Source organism: Taudactylus pleione, unplaced genomic scaffold, assembly GCF_031769625.1.
Source record: "Taudactylus pleione unplaced genomic scaffold, aTauple2 ptg000587l, whole genome shotgun sequence".
Taxonomy (NCBI): domain Eukaryota; kingdom Metazoa; phylum Chordata; class Amphibia; order Anura; family Myobatrachidae; genus Taudactylus; species Taudactylus pleione.
The window spans coordinates 689,509-705,587 of NW_028284989.1; the positions used below are offsets into that span (position 1 = coordinate 689,509).

Genomic DNA, 16,079 nt, shown 5'->3' on the forward strand with positions numbered 1-16,079 from the left:
ATAAAGTGTATACAATTGGTCACTATGGTTATAAGAAAAAATGTCTCCCCTCTAGGAAAGTGATATCTTGGATTCTTCGCTCATCTACACGGTATCCAACAGCTCCGAATTTACCTGTCAGTTTCTGCCCATGGTAAGTTACAGTGAGGAAATATGTCAATAGGAAGAAATTTGCAGCATATAATATGTTTGTCCACCAGGGGGCAGGAATCATGCATTTTACTACTGTGGTTAGTAAATCCAATGTCATACTTATATATTAACATTTAAAACCATATTCTCCGTTGTATGATTGATCATACTGTAGTCACCTCTTTTCAAACATCCAGCAAGGTTACATTTTTCCCTCACATATGAGAGTCTAATTGTATTCCAGACAATCATCTGAAAACAACACTGTGGCAATTTAGGGTATCAGGCTACTTAGAGACATATTTATTAATTAAGCATGGTACATAATTTTTCAATCCACGGCTGATCGGGTGAAAATCTCCTGATCAGCCGAGTACTGTGTCCCCAGCGTGACCCACTGTGAGCCCCTTGCGAGCTCCGGGCCTGATTCACCTTAGAACGGAATTGCAAAGCTGCACGATATGGGGTGATCGGGCCATGGACTGTATAGGTGTGTACCCAGCTTTAGACCTGACAATTATAATTTCTTGTCGTCGCTATTCACAGCAATAACAAAGTATGACTTGTTCAAATGTACTGAAATACACTTGCAGGCCCAGGGCTCCTACCCACAGATGTAGCAGGTGAGGCAGCCATCTTGGGGCATTACATAGGTTACACTGGGCAGAATAGGCAATGCCTGGAAGAGATTACACATACTGTAATGGGGGAGCTACAGAATACTAAAGTGAGATACATGATCCTTACAAAATCATCAGAGCCATGCACTGTTCTCCTACACGCCAGATTACCAGGTGAGGCAGCCTTATAGAGGGCACACTGTATAGGTTACAGCGTGTGAAATAAGCCCATACTTGCCGACTTCTGACACTTCCTTCCCGAGAGAATGCCGGGGAGGAGAAGCAGATGGACTTTTTCGGAAATCGGAGCCAGACGATCCGTGTAATTAAGCCCCACCCACTCGCTGTAAATTTCCCAGATTCCTGCATATTTGAATATGGGGCGGGGCAAAATGATGCAATTATCAAAGAATCACGTCAATAGGCTCTGCCCCCTACTCGCGGACCCGCCGTATGTTCCCCATACTGCCCACTTCACTAGGATGTGGGTAGAATGTGGGAGAAGTGTCTACTTTCCTGGGTGTGCAGGGTGGTTACCCGAAAAATCGGGAGCCTCCCGCGACTTCCGGGAGAGTAGGCATGTATGGATAAGCCATACATGGAAGTGAAACATTTAAGGATAAAATTAAAAATGACTAACAATATACCCACTAAAATAATTGATCCACGTGTTGCTCATCTTGCCCATGAAATTACCAGGTGAGTCAGCTATCATGGGCGTGTCTATAAATGAGTACAGGGTGTGCAATGCACATGGGCCCCTGGGTCCAGGGGGGCCCATCCTGCGCATCATACCACATTCATAGATGATACTTACCTGTCTGCCAGTGCTGCAGAAATCACCGGGAAAATGGTGGAGGTGCCATTTTCCTGAAGATCTGAGCGTGCTCAGTAGAGCGATCACTGGGAAAATGACGTGGTCACCATGCGCACGGTGCCATAGTCTACACTGCACATGCACCGGTGAGAGAGGAGGCAGCCTGCATACTGGCCACCTCCTTTTTTTAATCCGCCCCTGTCTGGTACGCGTTACAGAGGGCAGGATGAGCAGATTGTAGAAGTGTATTATAAAGTGGGGAATTATAGAACATAAAGAAAAAATACATCAGAACACAGGGAAGCACCCAGAACAGGGGAGGTATGGTAGAGGGAAGTATGATGGGGTAGTATGGGGTAAAAGAGCAAAATAACCCCAACAACCATCTAGTCCTACTTATCCCTCCTATTTTAGTGCTGTTGCTTCTTGTGTGTAGTTTCCTATTTATGCAAAACCAGTGCCGGTACTCCCCTAAATACGATACAGGATGTATAGTAGTCTCCGTACTCTGGATCAGTGAGCAGATGCTTATTTTATTCATCTATGAAATGATTTCCCTGAGGTCTTCCCGTTTCTGGAACTAGTTAGAAGAATTAATGATTGCGCCAAATACAGTTTCCCGTGCCGCGTACCACTGAGTGCCCCACAGAATACGCACGGGGCAAAACAATACAGTTCTGTTTTTTGGGGGGGTATTTTTTTTAATTAGTGAGATGTTTTAATAATATAATGTAACTAGTTTGTATAAAGAGAGGTTTGTTCTTTACCCTGCAGGAGAGTGACTTTTCCTGTTTATGGGAAAACGATACAGGCGGCTGCACAGACATCAATTGCGCCTATTTACACACAAAGGCCCGCTATATCAACAACCTGTTCTTGCCACCCTCTATTGGTAAGTATGCGGCTTACCACAATATTTTGCTTAGTCACAATAAAAGATGACTACCATTGTAGCATCTGGACCAATTCTACATTACAGGTGTCATCTACGAGCTTAGTGGGCCTGTGTGCTTGTTACCCAGTCCTCCATATGTGACAAGGGGAGAAAGGAAGAGGAACATGGAGTCTATGTACTAAAGCCTTGGAGAGAGATAAAGTACCAACCATTCAGCTCCTAACTGTCATGTTGCAGGCTATGGGCGGGAAGCACTAGGCATTGCATCTGCAATGCGGTACATCCCCCCTGTCTTCGGGAACATACCGCAGTTCACTACCAACTGCATTTTCGGGGGTTTTACCGCATGTTTGCTTTTTGTACATCCCGCCCTGTGTTTGACAGGAGCTGATTGGTTGGTACTTTTTCTCCGTCCACTTTATCTTTCTCCAAGGTTTAGTGCAAAGACCCCAATCACATATGCCCTCCGCTCTATTCCCTTGTCACATATGCCCTCCGCTCTATTCCCTTGTCACATATGCTGCCCTGCAGAGGTGACATAGTGTGGGCGGAGCCAGTGGAGCAGGTGGGTTGGGAGGACGGGGCCATGTCTATTACATCAGGGACTGAGGCAACACCAGCATACAGACAGCAGCCTTGCTAATAACACAGGGGGTGGGGCCTGACCTCACCTCTGCTCCTCCCCCTGACCTCTGCTCCTCCCCCTGACCTCTGCTCCTCATCCATTCCCTGGGAGACAGGCACAGTGTCAGGCGCAGAGCCCAGGAGAAGGAAGGGAAGAGCGACCATCACAGCCAGCTGCTCAAAGCCTGTGGGGTGGCGCTAGGTGAGACCACTGGTGCGGGGTCATGGGGTGGGGCCAGCGTGTGTGTGTGTGTGACAATGGTGACGTGTGTGTGTGTGACAATGGTGACTGGTGTGTGTGTGTGTGTGACAATGGTGACTGCTGTGTGTGTGTGTGTGTGTGTGTGTGTGTGTGTGTGTGTGTGTGTGTGTGTGTGTGTGTGTGTGTGTTGTGTGTGTGTGACAATGGTGACTGCTGTGTGTGTGTGTGAGACAATGGGTGACTGGTGTGTTGCGTGTGTGTGTGACAATGGTGACGTGTGTGTGTGTGACAATGGTGACTGGTGTGTTGTGTGTGTGTGTGTTGTGTGTGTGTGTGACAATGGTGACGTGTGTGTGTGTGTGTGTGTGTGTGTGTGTGTGTGTGTGTATGTGTGTGTGTGTGTGTGTGTGTGTGACAATGGTGACTGGTGTGTGTGTGTGTGTGTGTGTGTGTGTGTGTGTGTGTGTGTGTGTGTGTGTGTGTGTGTGTGTGTGTGTGTGTGTGTGTGTGACAATGGTGACATGTGTGTGTGTGTGTGTGTATGTGTGTGTGTGTGTGTGTGTGTGTGTGTGTGACAATGGTGACTGGTGTGTTGTGTGTGTGTGTGACAATGGTGACTGCTGTGTGTGTGACAATGGTGACTGGTGTGTTGTGTGTGTGTGACAATGGTGACTGGTGTGTGTGTGTGTGACAATGGTGACTGCTGTGTGTGTGTGTGTGTGTGTGTGTGTGTGTGTGTGTGTGTGTGTGACAATGGTGACTGGTGTGTTGTGTGTGTGTGTGTGTGTGTGTGACAATGGTGACATGTGTGTGTGTGTGTATGTGTGTGTGTGTGTGTGTGTGTGTGTGTGTGTGTGTGTGTGTGTGTGTGTGTGTGACAATGGTGACTGGTGTGTTGTGTGTGTGTGTGACAATGGTGACTGCTGTGTGTGTGACAATGGTGACTGCTGTGTGTGTGTGTGTGACAATGGGTGACTGCTGTGTGTGTGTGTGTGTGTGTGTGACAATGGTGACTAGTGTGTGTGTGTGTGTGTGAAAATGGTGACTAGTGTGTGTGTGTGTGTGTGTGTGTGTGTGTGTGACAATGGGGACTGGTGTGTTGTATGTGTGTGACAATGGTGACTGGTGTGTTGTGTGTGTGTGACAATGGGTGACTGGTGTGTTGTGTGTGTGTGTTTGACAATGGGTGACTGGTGTGTTGTGTGTGTGTGTGACAATGGGTGACTGGTGTGTTGCGTGTGTGTGTGACAATGGTAACTGGTGTGTTGTGTGTGTGACAATGGGTGACTGGTGTGTTGTGTGTGTGTACCATTGAAGGTGGGTTGCAAACATTTCTGTCGATGCCAAGTGCCTTAGAAAGGAAGAGTAGAAAAACCTGTTAGTAAAAGCCTAATGCTGGGTACACACTAAACGATGTGTACCCAGCCGATGTCTCGTGCAAGTGCGATGCCGGCAGTGACGGAATGATGACGGGCCATGCTGCGATGTTGCTGACGACGCACGGGCATCGCCAGCGACATAGCGGGTACACACTGCCCGATGCGGACGATATGTCATCTGTTCCACCGGATCAGATGACATATCGTCTAGTGCAGTGTTTCCCAACCTCGGTCCTGAAGGCACACTAAGAGGTAAATTTACTAAAGTGAGAGTTTTTAGAAGTGAGTTTTAGAAGATTCTACTTAACGTTTAACTAGCACCTTCTAGAAGATAATAGCTAGAATCTGATTGGTTGCTATGGGTAACATCTCCACTTCTAAAAACTCTCACTTTAGTAAATTTACCCCTAAAGCTGCATACACACACAACAAGTTTTTTAACGATTATCGTTAAACGATAATCGTTTGAAAAAATCGTTCACCTTCTGAGTCAAATGATGAACGATCATAGTTCATGCGCGTTCACGTTTGTAGTTTGTAGTTCAGTCAGACTTGTCAACTCAACGATTATCATTAAGGGAATATGCAAAAATCGCTTGTAGTTCATAAAAATCGTTCATTACACTTTAAAAAATCTGACAGATAATCTGACAGAAAATCGTTCAGAAAATCGTTGGTAACAAAATCGTTGTGTGTGTATGCACCTTAACAGTCCAGGTTTTAGTGATATCCAAGATTAACCACAGATGGTTAAATCAAACTAAATTCTGTACTAATTAAGACACCTGTGCTCAAGTATGGTTAGCCTTAAAACCTGGACTTTTAAACTGGCCACACACTAGACCAACTTCCATCCAACCGGCCAACTAGTTGATTGGTTGGAATGAAAATCTGGTAAGGTATGAAAGCAAATGACAATCAACAATTTGTTCCCAAACGCTGGAAAATGGACAAAAACTGTTGTTTGAACAAATTATTTAGATCAAACATTTAACAAACTTGTCTGACCGACCATTTTCATCTGTTTTCTGGCATTTAGGAGCAAATTGCTGATCATCAGTTACTCCCATATGTTACCAGATTTTCATTCAAACCAATCAACTAGTTGGCTGGTTGGTTGTAAGTTGGTCTAGTGTGTGGCCAGCTTTAGTGTGGCTTGAGGACCGTGGTTGGGAACCCCTGGGCTAGTGTGAACCCGGCTCAAGCAAGCCATCATCTAGTAGGAGGGCGTCACCCTTGATTTTGCCCTCGCCTGATTGGGCAGCTAGGGCAGGCGGTGTCTGAATGCCGTCAGGCGCTGTGCTCACCGCTTCCATACAGGATCCTGTATAAATTAGAGATTTGCTAAAATATTAATTTTTTTCTCTTATATTATAAAGGAAATGAATAGTTTCGGTGTTGTTTGTATTAATTATATATCTGTATTGAGGGTAAATAAATACATACAATGTCAATTCTGCAATGATAGATGTCATGACAGAGGAGATAGAAGAGACAGAGTACAATTTTTGGGGACCCCTCCTACCTCCACTTATTATACATCTAATTAACGAGGAGGATGAAGAAGAGGAAGAAGTGGAAGAACAGAATGACTGTAAATATAATTTAGCATTTTCACAATTGTGTATTCGCTGGACAGAACAGAAATGATAAGTGTCAGGTACTGGGCACGGCTGGAGCTAGGTTACTCGGCACCCAGCGCCGTCATGTGCTCCCTCTCCGCTCCTTTCCTCACCCCCTCAGCTTACAATAATAATGGAAGCGAGTAGGTGGAGGGCGGGGTCTTCTACAGCCTGAGCATGCATGGAGCTGGTAATGGGATTGGTAAATGTGTAATGTATTATTGATTAATAATTGAGAAAACTGGTGTTTTCGGAGGACTTTCTGCTAATTTTTGTTGATAAATAGGCCCCAAAATCTTGTACTTAGGGCCTGATTCAGAGACGGACGCTCTGAATCAGGGCTTTTTTTTGTTTTTTTTTTACTGCGGCCTCCTAGCCGCTCGCATAGCTGTGGGTGACCACCCACAGCTATTGCGAGCGGCCAGGATGATGGTCGCGATGGTCAGGATGGTCAAATTGACTGAGGTGCTAATTAAATCACCTGTGCTCAAGCACGGATATCCATAAAGCCTGGACTGTACTGTAATGGCGGAGTTTGAGAAACTCTACTCCAGACTAGATACACCAGAGGTTCCCAAACGTGGTCCTCAATGCTCCCCAACAGTTCAGGTTTTAGAGATATCCATGGTTGAGCACAGGTGGTTAAATCAAATTGACCGAGGTACTAATTAAGTCGCCTGTGGTCGAGCATGGCTATCCTTAAAACTTGGACTGTTAGGGTGCCTTGAGGACCGAGTTTGGGAACCTCTATAGTATACACAACTCCAGCCCTCAGTAATCCCCTAGCAGAGCATGTTTACAGAACTCCTCAGTATCACAAGTTATATAATTAGCTCCACCTGTGGATCTTGTAAAATGTTTCATCCAGTAATAAATACACCTGTGCTCCCACTAGGCTAGTGGTTCTCAAACTCTGTCCTAAGGACCCCACACTGGTCACGTTTTCCAGGTCACTCAGCAGGTGCACAGGTGTAGTCATTACTCACTGACACATTTTAAAAGGTCCGCAGGTGGTTGTAATTATTTCACTTTTGATTCTGTGAAGAGACCTGGAAAACATGCACTGTGTGGGATCCTGAGGACTGAGTTTGAGAACCTGTGCACTAGGCGATCTGTAAAACATGCACTGTGTTAGGGGTTCCTGAGTACTGGAGTTGGGAAACACTGATCTGATGAGTTTTCCCCCTGAATGGCTAAACTGAGAAAGTGCTGTTCAGTGTAACCCTGTACAATTAATGTTTTCTAAACATTTCAGTTTTTAAAACTATAATTTCCAGTGTAGGTTACTATACCATAAGGATTGCCATTCCGACATAGAGTTCTGTGTATTCAAGAGCAATTCTCTATATTAAGCCATAAATATATGCTATATTAGCTATTTGGCTTTAGAATAATCCAGACATTTGAAGGCTGTGGACAACAAGTGAGAGAAATGTTTTATTTGTATATTACTCCACCTCTTCATACCATGTTATGTTACCACAGGAATGAGAACCTGGACTGGTCCAATGCTTGAAAACTGCAAATCACCGAGCCACATTAAGGGGCCTATTCATCATCGAGGGCAGGACGGCCCCCAATGAATAAGTATAATCCTTACAGCTGCTGTGGATACATAATTCCCGGAGCAATTCATCATTGCTCCGGTGGGGGGACAGCTTGTCTGAAAAGCAGCTGTGTCCTTGATCAGTAACACAGCATTGATACATACCGGTCGCCGGGACTTCCCAGTGTGCTTGCCTGACCTGAGGTCATGCATGCGCACGGCCGCAGTTTACTCACTGCGGAGGTGACGGACGGATCCGCTTGCACCCTCTTCGCAACCCGGACCTCCATCCCATAGGAATGAGCGGGGGGGGTGTTGGGAATCAGCGCCATCTGAAGATGCTGTGGATTCCAACAGGCAGATATCTAAAGATTTCAGTTTTCAGAGTTTGCTGATTATAAGGGGCCGTATCGGGCCCCTAATAATGAGAAGGACAGTTACTGAAACATTCGGAAACTAGCATTTCCTCTGTTGAAAGAGGTGTGCGCTACTGAGCAGACACCAGTCTTCCTGTTCTCCAGGGAGGTTCATGCCCTGTCCCAAGATGGTCACTGTGATCACTACTGAGCATGTGCAGGGGCCATCTTGTCTTTACTATGTAGAGTGACATTATGGGATACCGAAGTCTCCTACTTAGCTCCTATGCAGGGCCGGTTCTCCCGTTACGCATGATATGCAGCTGCGTAAGGCGCCCCATAGTGAAGGGCGCCTCAGCTGCGTACCATGCGGGCCGCGGTCAGACTGTGTCTCTGTGACACAGCTGCACCGCGTGTGTAGCGCTGACCGGACGGAGTTCGGTCAGCGCTACACAGCACAAACACACAGCCGCCGGCCCGGCAGCTGTGTGTTTGCTTTAGCAGCTGATGAGAGTCAGACAGACTGTCATCGGTTGCTGTTCCCACTGCCAGAGCCGGACATCTTCATGACATCACTCCCATAATGCAAAGCGGCGGAAGGAGGAGCTGATATCGGCAGCGGGACCAGGAGCAAAATCAGGTTTCAGGTAAGTGGGTTTTTTTTTTTTTTTTTATTACGTCTCTACTGCGGGCGGGGGGAGGTGGATTACTACAGGGGGCACCACAAGGGGGGATTACTACTGGGGGCACCACAAGGGGGGGCTACTACTGGGGGCACTACAAGGGGGGGACTACTACTGGGGGCACTACAAGGGGGGGCTACTACTGGGAGCACTACAGGGGGCTACTACTGGGGGCACAAGGGGGGATTACTACTGGGGGCACCACAAGGGGGGGCTACTACTGGGGGCACTACAAGGGGGGGGGACTACTACTGGGGGCACTACAAGGGGGGGCTACTACTGGGAGCACTACAGGGAGCTACTACTGGGGGCACTACAAGGGGGGATTACTACTGGGGGCACTACAAGGGGGGGAATACTACTGGGGGCACTACAAGGGGGCTAGTACTGGGGGCACTACAAGAGGGGGGACTACTACTAGGTGCACTATATAAAGGGCACTGCATAGTGGGCACCACTACTGGGGGCACTGCATAAGGGGGGGAGTACTACTGGGGCACTATATAAGGGGCTTACTACTGGGGGCACAAGGGGGATTGCACAGGGGGGACCACTACCGGGGGCACTGTAAAAGGGGCACTGCATAGGGGGCACCACTACTGGGGGCACTGCATAGGGGGACTACTACTGGGGGCACTATATAAAAGGAATAATAGTGGGGGCACAAGGGGCACTGCACAGCAGGGACCACTCCCGGTGGCACTGCATAGGAGGTACCACTACTGGGGGCACTGCATAGGGGGAGTACTACTGGGGGCACTATATACGGGGAATAGTACTGGGGGCACAAGGGGCACTGCATAGGGGGACTACTACTGGGGGGCACTATATAAGGGCAATACTACTGGGCGCACAAGGGGCACTGCACAGGGGGGATCACTGCCGGTGCCACTGTAAAAGGGGCACTGCATAGGGGGGCGCCAAAAAATATACTCGCTTATCAAAAAATTTGGGCTAGGGCCGGCCCTGCTCCTATGAGAGTCTTGATGAATACCTGCATTTAACGCTGCTCCAAATCCTTGCACCGCTACCCGTCTGCAGGATACACTCACCAGTTGGTAAGCTGTATAGAAACCCGCTCCGCTCCATTACCAGTGTGCATGTAACAGTGAGTACAGCTGTACCTACTATACAATATATCAATAAACCAACACCACTTGTTAAGTAACTGGGCTGTTCATAGTTCATAGTCATCCGCTGGTGTGCGCCTACATAACTCTGCAATATCAACACATTTCCAACATTCACATGTGTAACAGGCACATTAGTAAAAATGAATAGGCCCCTAAAAAACTTAGTATTATAAAACTAGCTATCTTCACACTTATAGTATGGTGTCTTCAAAATATTACCGATAAATTCATCATCTATACAGCATATGCGATGCTGAAAACATGTACCTGTTTGCAGACTGTATGTTGTGTCCTTCTCAATGCATGCTTCGGAAGCAAACGAAAGCAAGCCTGGGCAATGCAGTGATGTAAGCCTATCAGTCACCTCTCTACTAGTGTGCTCTAACGGGGCATTCTCACCTAGGCATAGTTCAGTCAGTGGACCTCATTCAGAGGCGGTCGGTAGAAGCGATCGCTCTCTCTGAATGAGGGCGGGCGCTTCTGGTTATTTGGTGCGGCCTCCTGGTCGCAAGCTAAGCTGTGGGTTACCACCCACAGCTTAGCTTGCGACCAGGGTGATGGTCGCGATGGTGGTCACCATCGCAACCATCGGGGCTTGCGACGAGACCCTAAGGTTGGGTCTCGGCAACCGCAAGCCCCAGGGAGCTTCCTGCTCTGATCGAGTAGGAAGCTCCCCACTGACATCACTGATGATGTCAGTGCGGCCGCCCACAAAACGGTAGGCGCTCCGTTTTGGAAACCACCCCCCCGGCCCGCCTTCAAAAACGGGCTAGCTGTCAATCAACATAGACAGCCGCCCCTTTTGTAGCGAGCTCTGGAGCGAGAGAGTTCCCATCGACCCGGTTGCGAGCACATCGGTGCTTGCGGCCGGGTCTGAATGACCCCCAGAGAGTGATGACAGAATTATCGGCTGCGCAGAGTTGGCCGCAAGTGCAAATACGCCTATTTCCACATGCATATTTTGCACATTCACAAAGATAATTACACTTCCTCTTCCCTCCCTCTCTCAGACCGAAGCCCAAGTACTTTGTACCCGCACACCTCCCTCTAGGCCAGTGGTTCTCAAACTCGGTCCTCAGGACCCCACACAGGTCACGTTTTCCAGGTCACCCAGCAGGAGCACAGGTGTATTCATTACTCACTGACACATTTTAAAAGATCCACAGGTGGAGCTAATTATCTCACTTGTGATTCTGTGGGGAGACCTGGAAAACATGCACTGTCTAGGGTCCTGAGGACCAAGTTTGAGAACCTGTGCTCTATGCAACCCATTCTCATAAGTTATACTTCAGTGTACTTATTATGGAGCTCTATTAAATACACCCATTCCTCATAAAAGCCCCCCCCCCCCAAAGAAAGCAGTACACAGTCTTATTGTTAATAAAAATTTACACATTTTCACAAAATTTTAAACAGCCCCATTATCTCCCTATTTTATATACTCATTTCCCTATCCCGACATTTTGGTTACTGACGGGATATGAAGTCATCTTTACAAATTGTGTCTACTTTGTTTAACCCCCTTAAAACGATGTCTGCAAGACTGGATTTCGCCTTTAAATGTTCAGGTATCAGATGACTTCTATGTATCTAAATTTACAGGCTAGTGCTCATAAGTTTAGGTCACGAGGGAGACGTATCAAATCTTCTAAAGTGGACAGAGAAGTAGCAACCAATCAGGTTCTAGCTGTCATTTTACAGAACGTACTTGATATATGGTAGCGAGAAGCCGATTGGTTGCTATGGGTAACTTCTGCCCTTGTCCTCTTTAGAAGGTTTGATTCGTTTCCCCCTTATGTGTGTAGAAATCTAGTATAATATTTTAATTGTACTTATCAGATAAAGCAGGAGAGAGAGAGAAAACGCCTGAGGAAGAGGAGGAAGAGCGGGCTATCATGGCAGTGTGTTATGGAGCAGGTAGTGATATAGATGCTATTTATTCAGGATTTCCAAGCAGTCAATGGCCGTCTGTGCAAAGGTCATGACCCTATGCATTTCTCCATCCAAGACTTTGGGCCTGATTCAGACCTCCACGCGAGCGCATATTGCTCGCAAGCGGATCGATGGTCGGGCAGTGCGCATGCTCGGCGTGCGCGAGCCCCGTAGTGAGTGAATTTTCGCTCGCTGCGGTACTCACTACAAGACGGGGTGGCTGTCGATTGTGATTGACAGCTCGCCCCATTTTGTAGGCGTGCAGGGGGGGGTGGCTGGACAAACGGAGGCGTTCCTGAAGGAATGCCTGCCGTTTGTGGGCGGCCCTACTGACATCATCAGTGATGTCAGTAGTGAACTTCCTGCTCTGTTAGAGCAGGAAGTTCACTGGGGCTTGCGGTGGACGAGACCCTACCACAAGGGTCTTGTCGCAAGCCCAATGGTCGCGATAATCGCGACCATCACCAGGCCATCCGCTAAAGCTGTGGGTGGTCACCCACAGCTTAGCGAGCGGCCTGGAGGCCGGTGAAAAAAAAAACCGGGCCACCCTGATTCAGTGCGAGCACCTTTGTGTTAATATAGATATATATTTACCACTAGAACAGCAGATTGCACTACATCACTATGCAGACATAGGGCACTACTACATCCCCAAGTATGACATGATCATGCTATATTATATTAAATATAGTCATTAAGTCTTGTACAATATTACTGTTACTTAAGCGTGCTGATCAGTCCCGTGCCGAGGGATGAGTCATTAGCAGCCTCTGAGTGAGTCATTGATTCTGACATGCAGCCCCTGGCCCCAGTGTGGTACTTCGGGCAGGGAGAGAGAAGACTGACTGCTTCTGCAAACCTCTCTCTCCCTGCGTGATGTGCCGGGGAGAGCGATCACAGTCGCCTGCCGCCCAATCACCGGCGCCCACCTGTGCGACTGCGAATATATTATATATTTTTGCTTTTTTTTTTGGAGGAGGAGGTCTGGCCACACCTCCCTGAGATGGCCATCCCTCGTCCCAGTACCGGGGATCCGACAGAGCAGTCTGCAGCCCTGGACATCAGTCTGTAGCCGCTCAGGAAATACCTTCCCTTTGTAATTCGCATTCACTGCTTTATATAATGTATAATGTTTGACTAATTAATAATCTGATTTTCTTATAGAAAAGACCATTAAGCCTCTGTATGAGGAAAATGACACATCCTATAACAAGACTGAGGAGGAAGAATCTAATATATCTAATGGAAAAGGTAAATTAATGTCTAAATAGTATTAAAAAAAAACCCCAAAAACTAGAAATGAATATACCCGGATATTACTTTGTGTGCAGCGTTAGGAATGGTGGCGATCAAGGCCCTCATTCAGACCCACTCGCGAACGGCTGTCCGCTCGCAAGTGGGTCGATGGTCCCCACTGCGCATGCGCACGACGGAGGGAGCTCCGTCGTGCGCATGCGTGAGACCCGACGAGCGAAGGACTTTCCTTCGCTCGGAGTGTCTCATCAAAGGGGGCATGCTGTCGATGGTGACTGACAGCACGCCCCCTTTGGTGGGCGTGCCAGGGGCGTGCCTGCCAGACGTAGGCGTTCCCAAGGGAACGCCTACCGTCTGAAGCCGGCTACACTGACATCACTAGTGATGTCAGTGGGAGTGATTTTGGCTCTGATAGAGCCAAAATCACTCCTGGCCTTGCGGTTGAAAAACCCAACCGCAGGCTTTTGCTCGCAGTTTCGATGGTCGCGATGGTCAAGACCATCGCGACCATCATCCTGCACGCTCGTATATGCTGTGGGTGGTGACCCACAGCTATACGAGCGTCCAGGAGGACGCTCCATATTAATGGAGGTGGGCCCTGATTCAGAGCGAGCGCTCTGGTCAGAGCGTCCGGCTCTGAATCAGGGCCCAAGTGCGATTTCTGCCGAGTAAAAGCCCCCGTCATCTTTCATGGACAAATATCATCATTCCTGGACAAAAGTTCATTGAAGATGATGTTTGTGCATGAAAGTTGACGTTTTGCCTCTTTCTGAGACCCGATTTTTGGCGTGGAAAAATCCGAACTTGGCGGGAAAATTCAAACCTATCCGAGCCTGCACATCTCTACGTAAGATACACATATATGTTTTAGTATTTAGATTACTGCATTAAATCTATGTGATTTTTTTTTTTTTACTATTAGCGCTCCTAGTTTTCTTGCTTGTGGTACATGGTTTCTAGGGGCTCGCTACCACTTCTGGTGATCAGCTTATAGGCAACACGTCTATAACACTAACTATCGAAGCGCCCTTATATTTCCTTCTGCGTGCATAAATTATCCACTGCGACGCCGTACGCCTACTCACAGTGTGCGATGAGGTTAGCAATTCCTGAGTAAGGTCAGACCTTGTGCAAGTGTGCGTGAGGCTGCGATGGTACTCCATGTTACCGATGGTTTTGGACTACGTGCAACGAAGTTAGCAATTTCTGAGTAAGGCCAGGGCTGCTGTAATTCTGCGTGAAAGACCGATGGTACTCCATGTTACCGATGTTTGTGGAGGTTTGCAAAGTATTACGGATGCTGGCAGTACGACGGCATTTTGATAGCAGTCATTAGCATATTTTCGCAGCAGAACTGTGTGCGATTACGGAGCTGCGATCGCAATAGCAATCCTTACTGAATCCGGCCCAGAGTATGCATACCAATTGCATTGAGAAGGTACAAATATAAATATCCCTATATATTGTATCCAAGCTCTAATCAATTGTATGCAGTATAACCAATAAAAACATTTTTGATAAAACAAATAACAAAGACAAGACAGTTTCTCATTGAGGACAGCTGGCTAAATAGTATTCAGCATGTACTGTATATGGGCCTGATTCAGAGCCGGACGCTATTTGCAGACGCTCGTTCAGAAAAAGGGGCTGGCTATTTAAATTAAACGCTCGCTCTTTGCGGTCCGTTGACGCCTCTATGTCTGAACGAGCGAACGAAACATGCGCTCACTATTTTGGAAAAAACGCCCCCTGGCCGCTCGCATCATACGTCATCTCCGCTATTTATTTGATTAATCGAGTACATCGAAAGGTGTATGAACTGCTCGCAGTGCTTGTAGTTGGATTTTCCTACCGCAATCATGCGAGCAGTTCAGGCTAAAAGACAACCAAGTGTCGTGGTCGATGACGCTGCTTTGTTAATTATGCACACCCTTAAAACGCCCGTTTTGACCGTTTGGCACGCCTGCGTTCGGATCTCCACTCCCCGTTTTCAAGCACCTTCCCCTGTTACCACCCACAAACGCCTCACTCTGTCACTCAAATTAGCAGGCATTCGCTATTTTGCGAGCACACGATTTTCGACCGCACTGACTGGTTCGCGTATACAACCCATATGCATGCGCAGATGTGCGAACATCGCTCGGAGCGAACGAGCGGCTCTGAATCAGGCCCTATATTCACAGGGCACTCCCTCTGCAGTGGTAATTTGTGCCTTTCACCCCCTCTTCCAAGAGGGAGAAGATGATCCAATGGCCAAAATACTAAATCTTTCATGTTATGGCCCTTTCAGCAAAATGCTTAGCCCCTGGTGGTCTCATCAATTGCTGAGGGTGCCTTCCTAATGGAATATTTATGCATAGCTACCATCTCCTTCACCACGTGTGTCATTTTGCTGACGTAAATCAATTTACATGGACAGGGTATTAAATATATAACAAATTTGCAGTCACGTGTCAGATGTTTGATCCAATATATTAGGCCGATGTGGTAGGATGACAGAAAATGTCACCTTTTTAGAGTTACTTCATCATCCTTGTGGACGGACGTGTGCAAATAATCGACCCACGAGACAAAAAAAAAAAGCGTGTGCTGCCGATATCGGGGCTTCCATCTGGCAGAAAATCAGCGCAGATTGTCAGGGACGATGGAAAAAATCGTAGAGTGTGTTCCTAGCTTTGGGCGGCCACGCAACAAAATTGCTAAAAAGGACAAGTGGCGTTATTGCCATCCAATCAGCTTCTAGCTATCATTTAACTACTACATTCTGTAAAATCATAGGTATATTTTAATTGGTTACTATAGGCACTTTTCCAAATTGTCCTGCTTAGAAGGTACGATACATCACTCCCTTAGACATTATTTTATTACAGTCTAGAATCAGTTG

The 16,079-nt window shown here is 47.3% G+C and overlaps 1 protein-coding gene across 1 annotated transcript in view; it reads left to right on the forward strand.

Annotated features, from left to right (window-relative positions):
• Positions 1–16,079, forward strand: part of LOC148481237 (uncharacterized) — a 61,923-nt gene that overhangs the window by 8,658 nt on the left and 37,186 nt on the right. Inside the window, exons 3-7 of the mRNA XM_088453797.1 lie at positions 56–133; positions 2,344–2,461; positions 6,138–6,263; positions 11,849–11,929; positions 13,106–13,192. Of these exons, the coding sequence (XP_088309923.1) occupies positions 56–133; positions 2,344–2,461; positions 6,138–6,263; positions 11,849–11,929; positions 13,106–13,192 (490 nt within the window). The remainder of the gene's footprint in view (positions 1–55; positions 134–2,343; positions 2,462–6,137; positions 6,264–11,848; positions 11,930–13,105; positions 13,193–16,079) is intronic.